Below are 15,309 nucleotides of genomic sequence, written 5' to 3'. Positions count from 1 at the left end.
GATGTGTGGTTTCCAGGTTAAGTGTTCATCAATTCGTACACCAAAATGTTTTGTTTGATTTTTTGGTTCTAAGTTAGGAGTTGGAATATTTGTGTTTTGTAGAAAAATTTATTTGGACCGTTTTACTATTGTTTAATACCAAATTTTTTGAGTGGCAGTACTGTTTAGTTGTGTTTAAAGTGGTGATTAGGTTTCCAGAAAGTTCTTGACTACTTTTGTTGGCTATTGTAATGACAGTGTCATCTGCATACATGACTGTGTGACAGAGGCGTCCCAAGTAATTGGGCAGATCGTTAGTGAAAATCAGGAATAAGACTGGTCCCAGTACCGATCCTTGTGGCACTCCCAGTTGTACATTAGTAACTTGTGATTGGGCTTTTTGTAATACAGTAGAACCCCTCATATCCGGCCTCGGTTTTACCGCACCTCGGTTTATCCGGCCACTTCCCGGAAGCCAATATCGAAATTTATTTACCACGGCTTGCAGACGCGCAGTTGCACGCACTAGTCTCCCACGACTCTTGCGTTATTTTGGTGTATCTATTTGTTTACATTTTGCTGTGTTGTCCTCAGTTGAGCTAATAGGTTTAACCTGTAAACAGTTCGTTGATTATTTCCAGTGCGGTTAGTACAGTACAGTACAATTGTTTTGTTTCGTCAAGTGCTGTGAACTGTAGGTTGGTTTATCCGGCTGAATCGTTATCCGGCCAAGGGCTCGGTCCCGTGGTGGCCGGATATGAGGGGTTCTACTGTAAGTTGTTCTTGGTGTAGTGAATTTCTACTAACTGTTTCCTGTCATTTAGGTAACTCCAGAGCCAGTCTGCTGCCTTTCCTTTTATAGCCAAGTTCTTTAGTTTTTTAATAAGTACTTTGCGGTTTAGACAGTCAAATGCTTTTGTAAAATCAAGGAATAGACTGGTAGCAATGCAGCCTTCTAATTGGTCTATGACATGTTCTACAAGTTGTATTAGGGCTGTGGCTGTGGATCGACCGGTTGTTTGCGAACATCACGCCTGCACACTAGGAGCGGCCAGCTCACACTCACTTGTATAAACCACTCCATTCGATAAGATACACTACTAAATCGTGCCAGGACGTAAAGCCATAATTAGACTTGCCCAATTTTCGATCACATGTGAACTGGGCCTTATGACTTGTTGATTCATTTAATCACAAGCTGTAGAGATTTTTACGATTAGTAAATTAAATTCATGGCTTATTAAGGGATTTTTCATGGTGAACGAAATTTGTGACAGTCACAGTTTCACGGTTTTCAAGGTTAGGTGGGGATCCTGCGTAAATAAGTCGACAACAATAAGGCATAAGGCAAAAAACTCCCTCCACCCTTCTCAGATGTGGAATGAAAATTAGAAAAAAATCCCACCCAACTATCAGCGATTGTGAGGGCACACACTTCCGCCCTCTACTTGAACTCTTCTAAACCACAAGAGTCACATACAAAGTTTAATTAACTAATCTCTCCATTGGTATAATGTTAAAACCTACAGAAAAGTGAAGGATTATTAAAATAAAAGTACCTTCTTGGTGTTCATCATCTTCTAAATCATCGCGTGTTTCTTCACTGTCACTACAACAGAAACAAGATTTGTTTTTAAATAAAAGTTATAAACAATTTCAAAAACATTTAAAAATATTTTTACTTTTAATCTATTATCAGATATGCACCTAAAATGCAATATGAATTGTACCATTTAATATGCTAAACAAAAATAGGAGTTCTCATAAATAAATAGTTTAAAACTTCTCTTGTGTGTTCATGTGTGAGTAAATTTTCACACTGATTTAAAAAAAGTACAAAATCCTTAAAAAGTGCTTAAAAGTAAATACTTTCACTATTGTGTACCCCATTGGACACACAATTGCTTAATTTTTAAAGTAAATTAATTTTTTAGGTACCCTTTAGTTTGCACGGAAATTAAAAAAACATTGAAATAAATTTGTTATACAAAATTGTGAAGCGTACATACATTTTTGTTATACTTAGACGTGTAACGTAAAAACACGATTACGGTTTTTTTTTCCATTACTATTGAAAAATTCTACAGCAAATAAAAGTCAGCGAATAAGCCGTTGTCAAGAACGTTTTAACAGTCTCATTTAGTAAAGTTAAATGCCACAAACTGCATCTCAAAAGAGTGAATCAATCAGAAATGGTAGCGTGTACAAGAAAACAACTATCAATAAACAATTTCACAAAACATTGGTTATTTAAGCAGCAAAAACAGATTAATTAATCAAAGAAAATACAACAAAATGCACTGATTCTGGAAGTACTGTAAGTAAAAGTTCACATCAAGAATACACACAAAATGTCAAGACAGAAATATAATTCACTAATTAAATTGAGTAATCTATGATATATTAAATATTAAGTACACTAGCACTCTACACAGATCATAAGCAAATAAATAAAAATGTATAATTAAAGAAATACATATTTAAAACATTCACTAACTCTTTGCTAAGGCACTATTTCATAGTTTTGAATAGCAAGCACATGCCTTTGTATTTCAATATTACATACGAGGTGTGTTAGAAAAGTAATGAGATTGGTAACACTGCGGGAGATCTGGCAACGTTGTGTCTACCGGCTGACGCTAAAACCTGTTTATTTATCCCTTCCACTTCCTCAGTCCGAGTTACAACTCCGTACAGTTAACACATTAGTTTTGACAGCGCCATTAGTAAAGTTGTGTTTTAATTGTGCGTCACAGAAATGGAGCATCGAAATTTAGAGCAACGTTGTGCAATAAAGTTTTGTGCTAAACTTGGTGAATCCGCGAGTGTGACTTTTGAAAAGTTGAAACAGGTCTATGGGAAACAGTGCTTATCGAGAGCACAAGTTTTCCGCTGGCACAAATCATTTTTGGAAGGCCGAGAACACGTTGAAGATGAACCTCGCTCAGGGAGACCTTTGACTTCAAGAACGGACGAAAACATGGATCGTGTGAGGGCGCTTGTGAGATCAGACCGTCGTTTAACAATAAAGATGATCAGTGAACAGCTAAATTTAAACACTTTCACCGTGCATCAAATTGTGACAGATGATTTGAACATGCGAAAGGTTTGTGCCAAATTGGTGCCGAAAAATCTCACAACTGAACAGAAGGACAATCGAAAAAATGTGTGCGTTGATCTTCTTGAGAGGATTGCTAATGACCAAGAATTCTTCAATTGTGTGATCACTGGTGATGAATCCTGGATATTTGAGTACGATCCTGAAACAAAGCGGCAAAGTAAAGAATGGCACACTTCGTCATCTCCTCGGCCGAAGAAATGTCGAATGAGCAAATCAAAGATCAAGACCATGCTAATTTGTTTTTTTGACAGGAAAGGTATCGTACACAAAGAATTTGTTCCACCAGGACAAACTGTCAACCAAGTGTTTTATAAAAGTGTCCTTGAAAATTTGAGGAAAAGAGTGATCCGTGTGAGACCGGAAATTGCAGACAAGTGGATGCTTCATCATGACAATGCTCCATGTCACACGGCCATTTCCATCTGTGAATTTTTGAACTCAAAACGCATTACTGTTGTTCCTCAACCCCCCTATTCACCTGATTTAAGTCCTTGTGACTTTTTCCTCTTCACGAAATTGAAACATGTCCTAAAAGGACGTCATTTTGGAACTCTGGAGAACATTCAAAAGACTGTGACCGACCAGTTAAAAGCCATACCAATTGAAGACTTCCAGCGCTGCTACCAAGAGTGGGAACGACGACTCCGCCGATGTATAGCTGCCCAAGGAAACTACTTTGAAGGGGATAACATTGTTGTTTGAAAATAATAAAAACTTTGGTTAGTATGAAATCAGTCTCATTATTTTTCTAACACACCTCGTATATTCCTAGAAAATAGCAACAAGCAAGCAACCACTGAACACTGTGAAAACCCAAAATACACTAATTAATAAACTAAAAAAAACATTAATAAACTAATTAAACACAAATTTCTCAAAATGACAACATATCAACTTACAGCCTTGATGTAATGATCAAACACTTGTCTATTCTTTGAATCTGCATGTGACTAAAAAGAAAGGTAAAATTAGTTTAAATTTAGTTGCCCAATGTTAGAAGTACTACTTAAAAACCGGCTGTATTGGTGGCCATGTTGATTTTAACTTTGCAAAAAACGTTAAACCTAAAGCACTTTCACACCCTAACTTGTAATCACTAAATTATGAGAGATGTCTTATTTTAAAGATATAATTAATACACATTTCATTTCTTTTTAGTTTATTAATTATTCAAAGGTAAAAAATCTTAAACTAAGCCATCATTTGAATATTCAAAAAGCATTAACTTTACAAGAAAAACTAAAAAGCGTTGGATGCATATTAATAATGTGTTTTAAATAGGACATCTTCCATAATTCAACGACAAAAAAATAAGAGCAAGAGCGTAGAAGAGTTTGAAGCTTAAAATTGATGGGGTGATACTCAAGGTTATTTTACAACAGTCGAGTCTTAGATGTGATTTTATAACTTATTTATCATCAAACATGCATGTAAACAATAAATTTTGGGTTGTGGTTAAACACTTTAGATTATTCTAATATATCACGTGAATTAAGTGTGGAACTTGCCAAACAAAGTTGTACAGTTTCAGTTTTTTCTTTTCTGCTACCTTGTTAAAACTGTTAACAAATTAAAATTTTTATCTGAATTTCAAAGTCCTTCATTATAAAAAACATTAAAGTTTGCTATAATATATTAAGTTGCTATACAAGTACTTCTTTTACTCTTCAAAATAGAATTTTTCTAGTAATTCAAAGATTTTCCAAATAATTAAAAGATTTTTCTTAACTTATTTATTACAGACTTACCAATACTAACAATATATTTCTAAATTATTGGCTCAGTATTTAACAATGCCTCTCCCACCAATAGATAAGGAAAACAGATTTGACTCTGTGTCTGTCTGTCTGTATAAACTATACTTTTTGAAAGAGTTTAACTTGAAGGGTTGAAATTGGATTTGAGACTCCTCCTCTATTAACTTTTAGCCTCCTCGCTGATACAGTCTTACATGTATTTAACCTGATTCTATTAAGTGCACAAATTTTCATAGTACCAACGGATATGCCTAGTCTAAGAATATACTTTCACACTGAAGGTGAAACCTACTTTTGTTGACTCATATAGGTATCACAAGAACTTTGAAGTTCCGACAAAGGCAACACTGGTTCAGTGTCGGCCACATCCTGCATCTGGGACTCTTCAACTTCTCCTCCAGTTGCTGCAGTTTCTGGTTCTACCGGCGGTCCTTCTGTGTTGTTCAAATCCAAATGTGATCCTGGGATCGCATCTTCACCACCAACATCCACTGTACCTGATTCTTGCTTTTCTTCTATGTCACTCATTTTGTCTGTGATACAAAACACAGAAAGAATTTAATATAACAAAATACATTACATTATTTATAATCATGAACTAACAACAATACGTTCATCACTGAATCTCAAGAACCGATATACGATAAGTAATTGCTTAGAACAATTTTTAATACAAGTGATTTTTTCCCAATATGTTTAATTGATTATATTTTTTCAAGTTATGTTTCTCATAAAGCAGTAATAACCAGAGGTACTTGTGTCAGACTGATATGAACTTTTTATTCTTATGTCTAAATTACCAAAAACGTCTTATCTGGGTAAAATCCTGCAGATTTCAGCATTATTGTTATTGAAAGATGACGTAATGGCTGACATCAGCAGCAACCAATAGGAGGTTGACCTACGATCATAACAAGACCAAGTAACATCCATAGAACAATGAAATATTACGTTGCACGAGAAAAGTAGTTCCGCTTTTAATGGTCTATAACTTCGTTATTTGTCATTTCCAACCATTGAAGCCTTACATTGCTTTGTGGATGATAACACTAGGTTAATAATGCAAAACTCATATTTTTCCCCTCCGACCGTTTATTTTATAATTACCCTTTCTGATAATCGTATGTAGTTTTTATGTCATCAGTATGTGCAGAAATGCCATTCAGATTGGCTAGCATTTGTAGAGAGGTTTATCTTGAATGGTTATAAAAATATAGCTTTACTATCTACTAGCTTTACGATCTTAACCCTTTTTGGACCAGACCAAAATTTTATGTGCAGTAACATTTTTATTTTATTTTGGTCTATGTTCAAAAACTGCATATGGAAAATGTGCGATTTTTATGCTTTTGGATAAATAATCATATATACATATATATGTCTTTTTTTTATTGATTTGATTTGATATGTCTTTTTTTACTCATGGGTCATTTCATATGAAATCAACACGTGCATTAAAATACAAATTTAATTAACCACTTCAGAATTTTATGAAATTTGGTATGAAAGTAGTTCTTAGAATATAGCCTAGAATAGGAAAATCGCCAATTTTGCTCCAAATACTTCAAACAGTTTCAAAGTTACGGCTATGTGAAGTTTCTCAAAATTCACCAAAAAACCATAACCAACACATTTTGAAATTACGATAGCTTTATCCTAATTGAGCTGGAGAGATGGGAGTGGTTCATGAAATTCTGAGGTGATCATGTTTATACACTATGTTGATTAGATGTGGAATGTCTTTATACAGGGTCATCGAAAAATAATGCCTAGATTTTAAATAACTGTCATAAAAAAACTATTAAAGGTAATTTAAAGGTTGTAGTCTTAAAATGTGCGGAAAGAAATAATTTTTTTTTTTTCATACCTTAGTATGTTTCAATGTGAGCACCGTTCGTTGCCCTGCAGATATCAAGTCTGTAGTCAACTTCCTGCCATGTGCGTCCAATCATATCTGGCGTAACAGTTAAGATTGCGGAAGAAATTCGCTCCCGAAGATGGTCCAAATCCCAAATCTTTTCTGCGTAAACTATATTTTTTATGTACCCCCAGAAAAAGAAATCCAAAGGGGTAAGATCAGGACTTCTAGGAGGCCATGAAATGGGGGCTGCTCTACCAATCCAACCGTTTGGGAAGCGTGCGTTTCGTGCAGCGCGTACCTCGCGATGGTAGTTCGATATCGTCTAATTGGGGGAACACAAACAGTTCAAGCATGTCCAGGTAAACTAGGCCTGTAATGGTTTTTTTCTACAAAAAAGAAAGGTCCAATAACTTTGTCATGAAATAACGCGCACCACACATTGAGTTTGGGAGAATCACGCACATACTCGTGGATTTCGTTTGGCTGTTGCGATCCTCATACATGGCAATTGTGACGATTTACACATCCATTTATGTGAAACGTAGCTTCATCACTAAACAACACTCTCTGTAGAAAATTTGGATTATCATCAATTTCATTTAACATAAAACTTGCGGTACTTTGGGATTATACCGACCACACCAGTATGAAGAACACAAAAATAGAAATTTATAGAAACAAACATGATAGAACGAAAAAACAACTCTTCAATTACAAAATTACAAACTTACAAGCATTTCCAGGTATTGTGATCGGTATTGTTGTCGCTGTTATCTTATCTTTCTCGAGAATCCTGATTACGGCAGGCCGCGCGGCATCACGTGATTTGCACGGTACATAATTGCCTTTCCATTTCAATTCAATTTATATTTCTGATTAGCCCCTCTAGAATTTGATATTTTACTGATAGGTACTATCTCGAGGGATGTTTTTCTTTCGTCGACATCAGCGCGGGGCAGCACCGAAGGTGCTGTCGAAGCCCGCGCTGATGGCCGGAGGCACTCGCATTTTGTGTGGCGGAATGTGATCAAGAATAAAAACAAGTTTTGAGTGTTTTTTTAATAAAGAGTTTAGTTTGGTAAATGTTTGTTTTTGTTAAATTTTTGTGTTTGGAGAAATGTAGAGGTAAAACACGAAAGTACAACAAAGCGATGCACCAGCTGAACGGGCGGCGAGGCTCTGCAATCACGTTATCTACTAGACGCTCGACTTTGACCTCTGTCTGAGGATGGGGAGGGGTTTGCGATAAGACAATTCCTGTTTTATACTGACGAAATAGTCTTCTACGCTAATCTAGTAATCAGTAGAAGCAAAATGTTAAATAACGATTCATGTCTGGGTGTGGTCGGTATAATCCCAAAGTACCAAACTTGCAAATTCAGTTCGTTTAGGGCGATCGGTAGGTTTTATTTGCTGTTTTATCTGAATTTTATACGCATGAAGTCTTAGCCGTTTGTGCAGTACATTTTGTATTGTTGTTTTTGGAATGTTTAGTTGAAGACTTCGTCGAGCAATGGATTTTTTTGGGCTCCTAACACAAGATTGCCGGATACGCTCAACATTCTCTTCTGATGTTCTTCTGACGGTCGGCCTGGTCTAGATTTTTTGCCGACGGTCCCTGTTTTCCCTAAGTAAACTGGTTAAACCATCGAACGATAGCTTTGTTATCAGGTGCTGTTTGACCCGGATATGTTCTCCGAAAGAGCCGCTGTACACTGACAATTGCCTTTGACTCCGCATACCAAATCACGCACTGTGCTTTTTGTTGCACGGTCAACATCGTACTGAGCGACGGCGCGTCTGTGGCCGGCTGACCTTGACGATTGCGCAGCTTTCCTGCGCATCACAAAGACAGGGAAACACAATCAGACGAACTAAAAACAAAACTTGCATTCACCAGTTATCGTCCAGTGAACGAATTACTCATTTAACATGAAAGGTTTTGATGTTATAATTTTATTAAATCTAGGCATTATTTTTCGATGACACGTTATATTCAACTATAAAATATATACTTGGGCCTATAACAACATTAATTTTATGTCCGAAAATTTAAGTTTGATAATGAAAAACTATTGAATTTAAAAATATTTGTTCATGGGAAATGTTACAATTTGATTTTGTATATAATTCTATATAAAATGTACCAAATTTTAAAGCCCTAGTTTTTCAAACAAATAATCTGTAAATACATAATCGAATTAGGCACATTTGCTAAAATGAAGTATTTATCACGATTATAGACAAAATTTTATAGCCTACGTACAAAACAAAGCTGAAAACATACCTGCATGAATATGAAACTGCCTTCGAGATGAAATAAACAAGCAAAGGATACATACAAGTAGAATACAAATGAATATCTTTGTGACTTGTAAATCATGAATATATATTATGAAAAATTACAAGTCTGCCGGTGATAGATCGCTCAGCTGGTCTTTTTATTTAAGTTATGACTGGCGATAGATCGCACGGCTGGTCCTTCTTGCGCAAGTTCCAACCAGCGATAAATCATACGGTTGGTCTTAAAAGGGTTAAGACATAATTCGGTCCAAAATTATAGTTCCAAATTAATTCAAAGTAAAATTATGCATACAGTGTCAGTAATAGGTACAAGTACAATAGTGATATACATGTTATTTGGGTCACAAGGTGACAAACACATTTATCCTTAAAAATAGTAAAAAGCAACTAAATATTACACTGTTTTGTTGTTACATTGGTTACAGTATAATAAGCGGCCTCAATCGGATGAAGAATATTAATACCATCGAATACGACATTTGACCTATAGATATTCATAATTAATCATTGCCAGATTTCATTATTTAGGCAAGTGACGTTATTACCAACTGTTATTTCATTTGTGTAGGAGAAGGTTAGTGACGACAAGAACAATGGCGATGAATATGCAGATATTGGCTCAAAATGTATTTATAAACACTGGTTAATGTTTTAAATGGCTGCAATGAAATGGACTGGCTACTTTGAACCGAGGAGTCCAGTTTGTAATTAGGAGATGAAAACCATGTTTACCCTGTGAAGTAATAGTACCACGTGGCTCAAGAGTACTTTAACCCTGGAACTGGCGGTCATATTTCTCTCAGTGGCAGTGTTTTAGTACTTCATACATTGCCTTATATTTATTTTATTATTACATGTTTACTATAAAGTACCTATAACTTATTATATATTTCTTTATTCAGCATTGTTCAAGGAACATTTTTCACATAATATAATTAAAATAAAAAAAATACCCTTACTCTACCTCTTCAGGAAAACAATGTTTTTTAGAAAAAGAAAAGTTAGTTCAAAGTTTTTGATTTTTAAAATTGTTGTTAGTGATACGCAAAATCCAAAATATGCAAAAGGAAGAGCATTTAATTCTGAGTAAAAATAAAACAACACATAGTTTATAAGGTATTTATTTTTACATGTGGTAAATGATACAAAAATCATACACTGACATTCGAAAGTGCTACTTACCAACAAAAGTAAGAACTTCAAAGCTCACTTGGACTTCTTACAATCTTGTAACTATTAGTTTATATTAATTTTCTATTTTTTAATTTTTTATTATATATTTTTTTAATTATGTTCTGATTGAATGTCTAAATCGGAATCCTCATCGTTGCTTATTTCATGTACAACTAGTTCTCGAATGCCACTTGAACGATCGCGGAATTTACGATCCATTATGTAAACACGCACAAAAAACTTACTATTATTGTGTCATATACACAATCATCATTACAACGACCTCAAAAAAAAACAATAAACCAGACAGGACACCATGCAGCTGACGAAATAACAATAGCCGAATGAACCAGTTGACTCATCGCTGCACGCGCAACTAGCGTGGTAGGCGGGAGAATGTAAACAAACACTCAGAGATTATAAGTCGTATGGACGTGTAACGAAACGATAAATTATTTATTAGTGTATTATTTACATAAATTGAACCTTCCTCTTTCGATTGGTATCAATACCGATACTCTTTGATCGTGTTTTAAGTACGTAATATTGAGAAATAAAAGACGTATTAAAACGCCCGATATCGGGCGCTGCCATCTAGGATGCGACTAAAACGCCCGATATCGGGCGTTTGCCAGTTCCAGGGTTAAATACAGTTTAGTTATTTTTATACAATATAAAAAACAAATTGACTTCTTTTACATATAAAAATATAGCTTCTATATATTAACCTTTTTATAGCCTAAAACGTGGCTTTAAGTGATATCGTTTTGGGTTCAATTCAATATCATCATTCAAAATTTATTCAATGGAAAAACGTGTTTGGAAATAAATTCAAAATTAAAATCATGCGTTTCGTTATTGACTAATAGCGGCAAAAACAGTGACGTATGTGTCTTCTTTGTTTCATAATCAGGTGTTTATTCTTGAAAATAAATAAGGTAGGCCTAAGTGAATGTTATTGATTTGTTGTAATTACATTTTATATTTTTATTTGTAAATTATATTAAATGTTTATAAATTAATTTCTAAGATTAAAAATTAGCCAAACCTTATTCCTTGTTCTTTGAAATATCTATTACATTATTTGGTCCGACATTTTGCTTTCAGTCTTTTGGATGGTCATGAATATCGATGATTCAACATTATTCAATAATCATGATCTGATTGTGTTGGTGGTTGCTTATTATAACTGCAGCCATAAATGGTTCCACATTTTGATTTCAGATTAGGCCCATCATGAATATTGATTATTCGACTGTTGGGGTGGCCGCTTATTATAGGTACTACAGACATGACATGAAATGTGCAAAAAATAACCATTCAAATGTTTATTGGTTTAAAAAAAATCAAAATCAGGAGAGGACTAAGGTAAGAATGTACCAGAATTAGGCTTAGCTTAATTAAAATTTATAAAGTCCTAGAAATACAATACTACTTTGTGTTGGAGCATCTAAATAAATGTAAATAAAGCTTAATATTTTTTATTACTAATAATATTCACGTATTCACTTATGTACTTACAACAGGGCTCTCAGTGGTCTATTAACGAAATAAAACATAAAAATACAATTTACAAAATGTTAGCCAAGTTATTTCATCGAAGTCCAATTCCCCATGTGTGATGTACTTAATATAAATTCACATTCAGAACAAAATTAATGGTTCTCTTTAGTCCAATGTTATAAATATAATGTAAATAACATAACCAAACTGCACAAACACATCTGTGACGAATCCGGCGAATAATATTAACCAATGGGCTGGTTAGTGGTTAGCAGTAGCAAGCAACACGTTTCATCAGTCCACTGTCCAGTAATCGTTAGTCAGTATAAAAGCAGCCGGTCAAGACGACAAGTTTACTGGAATTTAGGCGGGAAAATACCAACAAAACAACGCAAATTCATGAAACGATAAACTAATCAACACTTTACATAGTATACAACGTCTTATAACTCACATTAGGTATAAGTTCTAACAAAGGCGCAACTATAATATTGATTAGTTATTAAAATTTCTAGCAATATTTTTTTGGGTTGTCAGTGAGGTCGAACAAAGCATTTTCTTTTTGTCTAGGTTACTTCCAAATAATTATTAGGTATCCATCTCTGTTCCGTTTAACCCCTTTTACTTAAAGTTGGGGTCAAGAGGACTAGGTAAGATTTGATCGATTAAAAATATGCTTAACTTTCAAGGTAAGGCACGTAAACCTTACGACTCATTGAACTAACCCAACATCATTTTCTCAGAATAAGAATCTTTATTAGTGTTTAGACCATAATTGGCAATCAACATCGTCAGGTAAAGTATATGGATGATAGTCACAGTTTTAAAATATCTTAAGAGTTCAAGTCGTTGTAGTTATTTTATTGACGATTGTAATCTGTTGTGAGAAGTTATCTGACATGAACAATGCATGTAGTTTTGTTATTTTGGTTAAATAAATGAGTTATTGAGTCACAAACCAATCGGTGAGCAAAAGGAAACTATAATTAATTCTTCGTTTAGTGGAAAATGGAAAAATAACAAAAATTAACAACAGTAACAACAATAAAACAAAACAAAAGAATAGTAAAAAATATGACTAGTTTGAAATACATCAACAAACAATTACCTAAAAATCTTAGTTAAAACTTATTGAAAACAATAACAAGGCAAATAATAACGTAATTTTTTATTGTAAAATTGATTGTATTTATTTAATTTTCATTTTTATTTTATTTCCAACTGATCAACCATTACAAAAGCGAGCATAATAAAATTATAATTATAGTAATAAGTTAGCAACAATGACTAACACAAAACTAAAAAACAAATGAGGCAACAATAATAAATATCAACAAAAGGCAACAAGGAACAGCCGTAAATACTAATAAAAACAACCAACAGAAACAGATAAACTATATGAGCAATATAAAAATGATAAATTGGATATACTAACAACAATATAAATAAGTAAATAACAATAACAAAACAAAAATGCCCACTGCCAGGCAATAAGGCACTTATGGGTATGGCCCCCTAAAGGCACCATCAAAAACCAAACACTAGCATCGATGTGCGTGTGCGTCCGCTTGTGTGTTTCGAAATTCATAGTTGAGTGGTCAAGGACTGAGAAGCACATAGAGATCTCTTGAAGGAAGCCAAGGAAGCGCAGAAAAAGTCCATGTGGTCTGGTAGCAAGCATCCAAGTCCATAGGAAGTTGTCACCGAAGTTCTTGCAAAAAGGTCTCTAGATCTTGTGCCAGTGGGAATTTGGAAATTTATTTTCTGTATTGATAACAAGATACAATAAGTAAACAAACATTGGGAAATTAAAACATATTTGTAGTGCCGTTGCACATCAGATACTCATTTACAGTATAAAAAGGATTTTTAACAAACCATTCAAATAGTCTTTTAAATCTTTATTCTTCAACAAATTCAGCACTATTCCCTAATTTCTTAAAAGGTGTGACTAACGTGACGTTTTATATTAAGTTAAACTGCGGTTTTCTAAGTCTAACAAAATTCTTGTTATTACATTGCTATTTCTTGTTTTAAAGTTGGCTTCTTAAAGCATAGCTACCAATATTATACATAAATTTAGTAATACATAAATAAATCTATATGCTAACAATAGTTGGTACAGACTCTGACAAACAGTGGCCTAAAACTGCTTCTCTGATCGTAGTCAATAGGAATAACAGCTTTCTGTTGAATGATTAATACTACTTGGCCTTCCAGACACATAATTAATATGAACAGCCCAAGATAGCTTACAATCCAAATATATGCCCAACAGTTCGACAAAAATCAGTAATTCAAGTGGAAGTGGCATCGATTTTCTTTAAAGTAAAACGAATTTGGTGGGTTTTATTCTTATTTGTCACTAGTCGATTACAGCTAAACCATCTTTCAGAGCTTAATATACTTTCATTCATGTAGTTGGTTAGCTCATCATAATCCCAGTCAGAACTAAAAATGTAGTATCATCTGCAAACATTATTTTATTAGTTTTAACATTGTGCAGAAGGTCTCTAATAATAACTAAAAATAGCGAAGGGCCCATGACCAATCCCTGAGGAACCCTATATCCAAGCCAACACGATTCAGACAGACACAGGACATCAGCTGTGTTGCAGACGTCCTGAGAGCCCTGGCGATGATTTCCTCGGCAGAGGTGGCTCCATCAGTGGCGTCCTTTCTTACCTATGTTACGGAATCACTGAAATGAGCTGAGAAAACTTCGGCTGGTACACTAGGCTCCACTCGAAAGGAAGTTGATCCTCTACCTGCTTCATGATGGACCAGGCTGCATTACATTTATTTGAGGAGGCGTTTATGAACTCTTCGTTGATAGATTCATATTTCTAAGTTGATTTATTCCACGGGTTGAAAATGGTGGCTCCCAGTCTGGTTGGTTAGACATCCTCCAATGATTGGGCTTCCAGCAGTGATGGGACAAAGAATCCCATCTTTGTCAAATTACTTATGAAGTGGTTATGTCCAGTAAGAACAACAATTACCCTCCTCGGTTTATCTTTGCCCAAGCCACTTGTGGACCCAGTAAGCATAGCATAGGAGTTCCTGAGATGTTTCTGACCAGTTTATGGCCAGATTAACACTGCCACTTACGAAAGCTCATAATGCAATTTTTACTGCGTTCGGAGCCTGGGGACGGCTAGTCCCGCAGGACCTACAAATGAGGCCTGAGCTCTATTATAGCCAAGAGATCGGCAGTCTCATTACCAGTAATCCCACGGTGCTCTAGCTCTCAGTACTAGTGGCCTAGGAGTTGTTACAACTTTTATCTCAAGAGACATTTTTTAGAATTAATTTAACTGAGAGCGTATATTTAAGGTAATTAAACGGATACTCTTGTTAATGATCTACAACAGTTAGCGTAGTTAATGCACATTACCAAATGAATTCGTGTTTAATTTAAGTTATTGAAAATACATGATTATGTTATCTTAGTTGTTGTAATTTATTAAAAATTTTTATATTGTATAGCAATTCATGTTTTATATTTATTAAGTGTTACAATATTAAACAAATGCACAATTGGAGTGAACTATTTACACACCAAAGTCAACAGAATTAATTGTTGCTAGTTGTTGGTATTATGAATATGA

The 15,309-nt window shown here is 34.5% G+C and overlaps 1 protein-coding gene across 3 annotated transcripts in view; it reads right to left on the bottom strand.

Annotated features, from left to right (window-relative positions):
- The window catches only part of LOC124365880 (TP53-binding protein 1-like), an 81,547-nt gene extending 69,501 nt beyond the window's left edge, over positions 1 to 12,046 (bottom strand). For 2 of the 3 annotated variants that reach the window (XM_046821982.1, XM_046821981.1), the window contains exons 1-4: positions 11,717 to 12,046; positions 5,150 to 5,390; positions 4,000 to 4,050; positions 1,539 to 1,588 (exon numbers count right to left, since the gene is read on the bottom strand). In XM_046821982.1, the coding sequence (XP_046677938.1) occupies positions 1,539 to 1,588; positions 4,000 to 4,050; positions 5,150 to 5,385 (337 nt within the window). In that variant the 5' untranslated portion in view covers positions 5,386 to 5,390; positions 11,717 to 12,046. The remainder of the gene's footprint in view (positions 1 to 1,538; positions 1,589 to 3,999; positions 4,051 to 5,149; positions 5,391 to 11,716) is intronic. The other variant, XM_046821983.1, reaches the window with a different exon arrangement.
- Positions 12,047 to 15,309: the final 3,263 nt, after the last annotated feature.

This window comes from Homalodisca vitripennis, chromosome 7 (assembly GCF_021130785.1).
Source record: "Homalodisca vitripennis isolate AUS2020 chromosome 7, UT_GWSS_2.1, whole genome shotgun sequence".
Taxonomy (NCBI): Eukaryota; Metazoa; Arthropoda; class Insecta; order Hemiptera; family Cicadellidae; genus Homalodisca; species Homalodisca vitripennis.
Note: the sequence above shows the minus strand (reverse complement) of the source record. Positions and strands in the feature narration are given on the sequence as shown.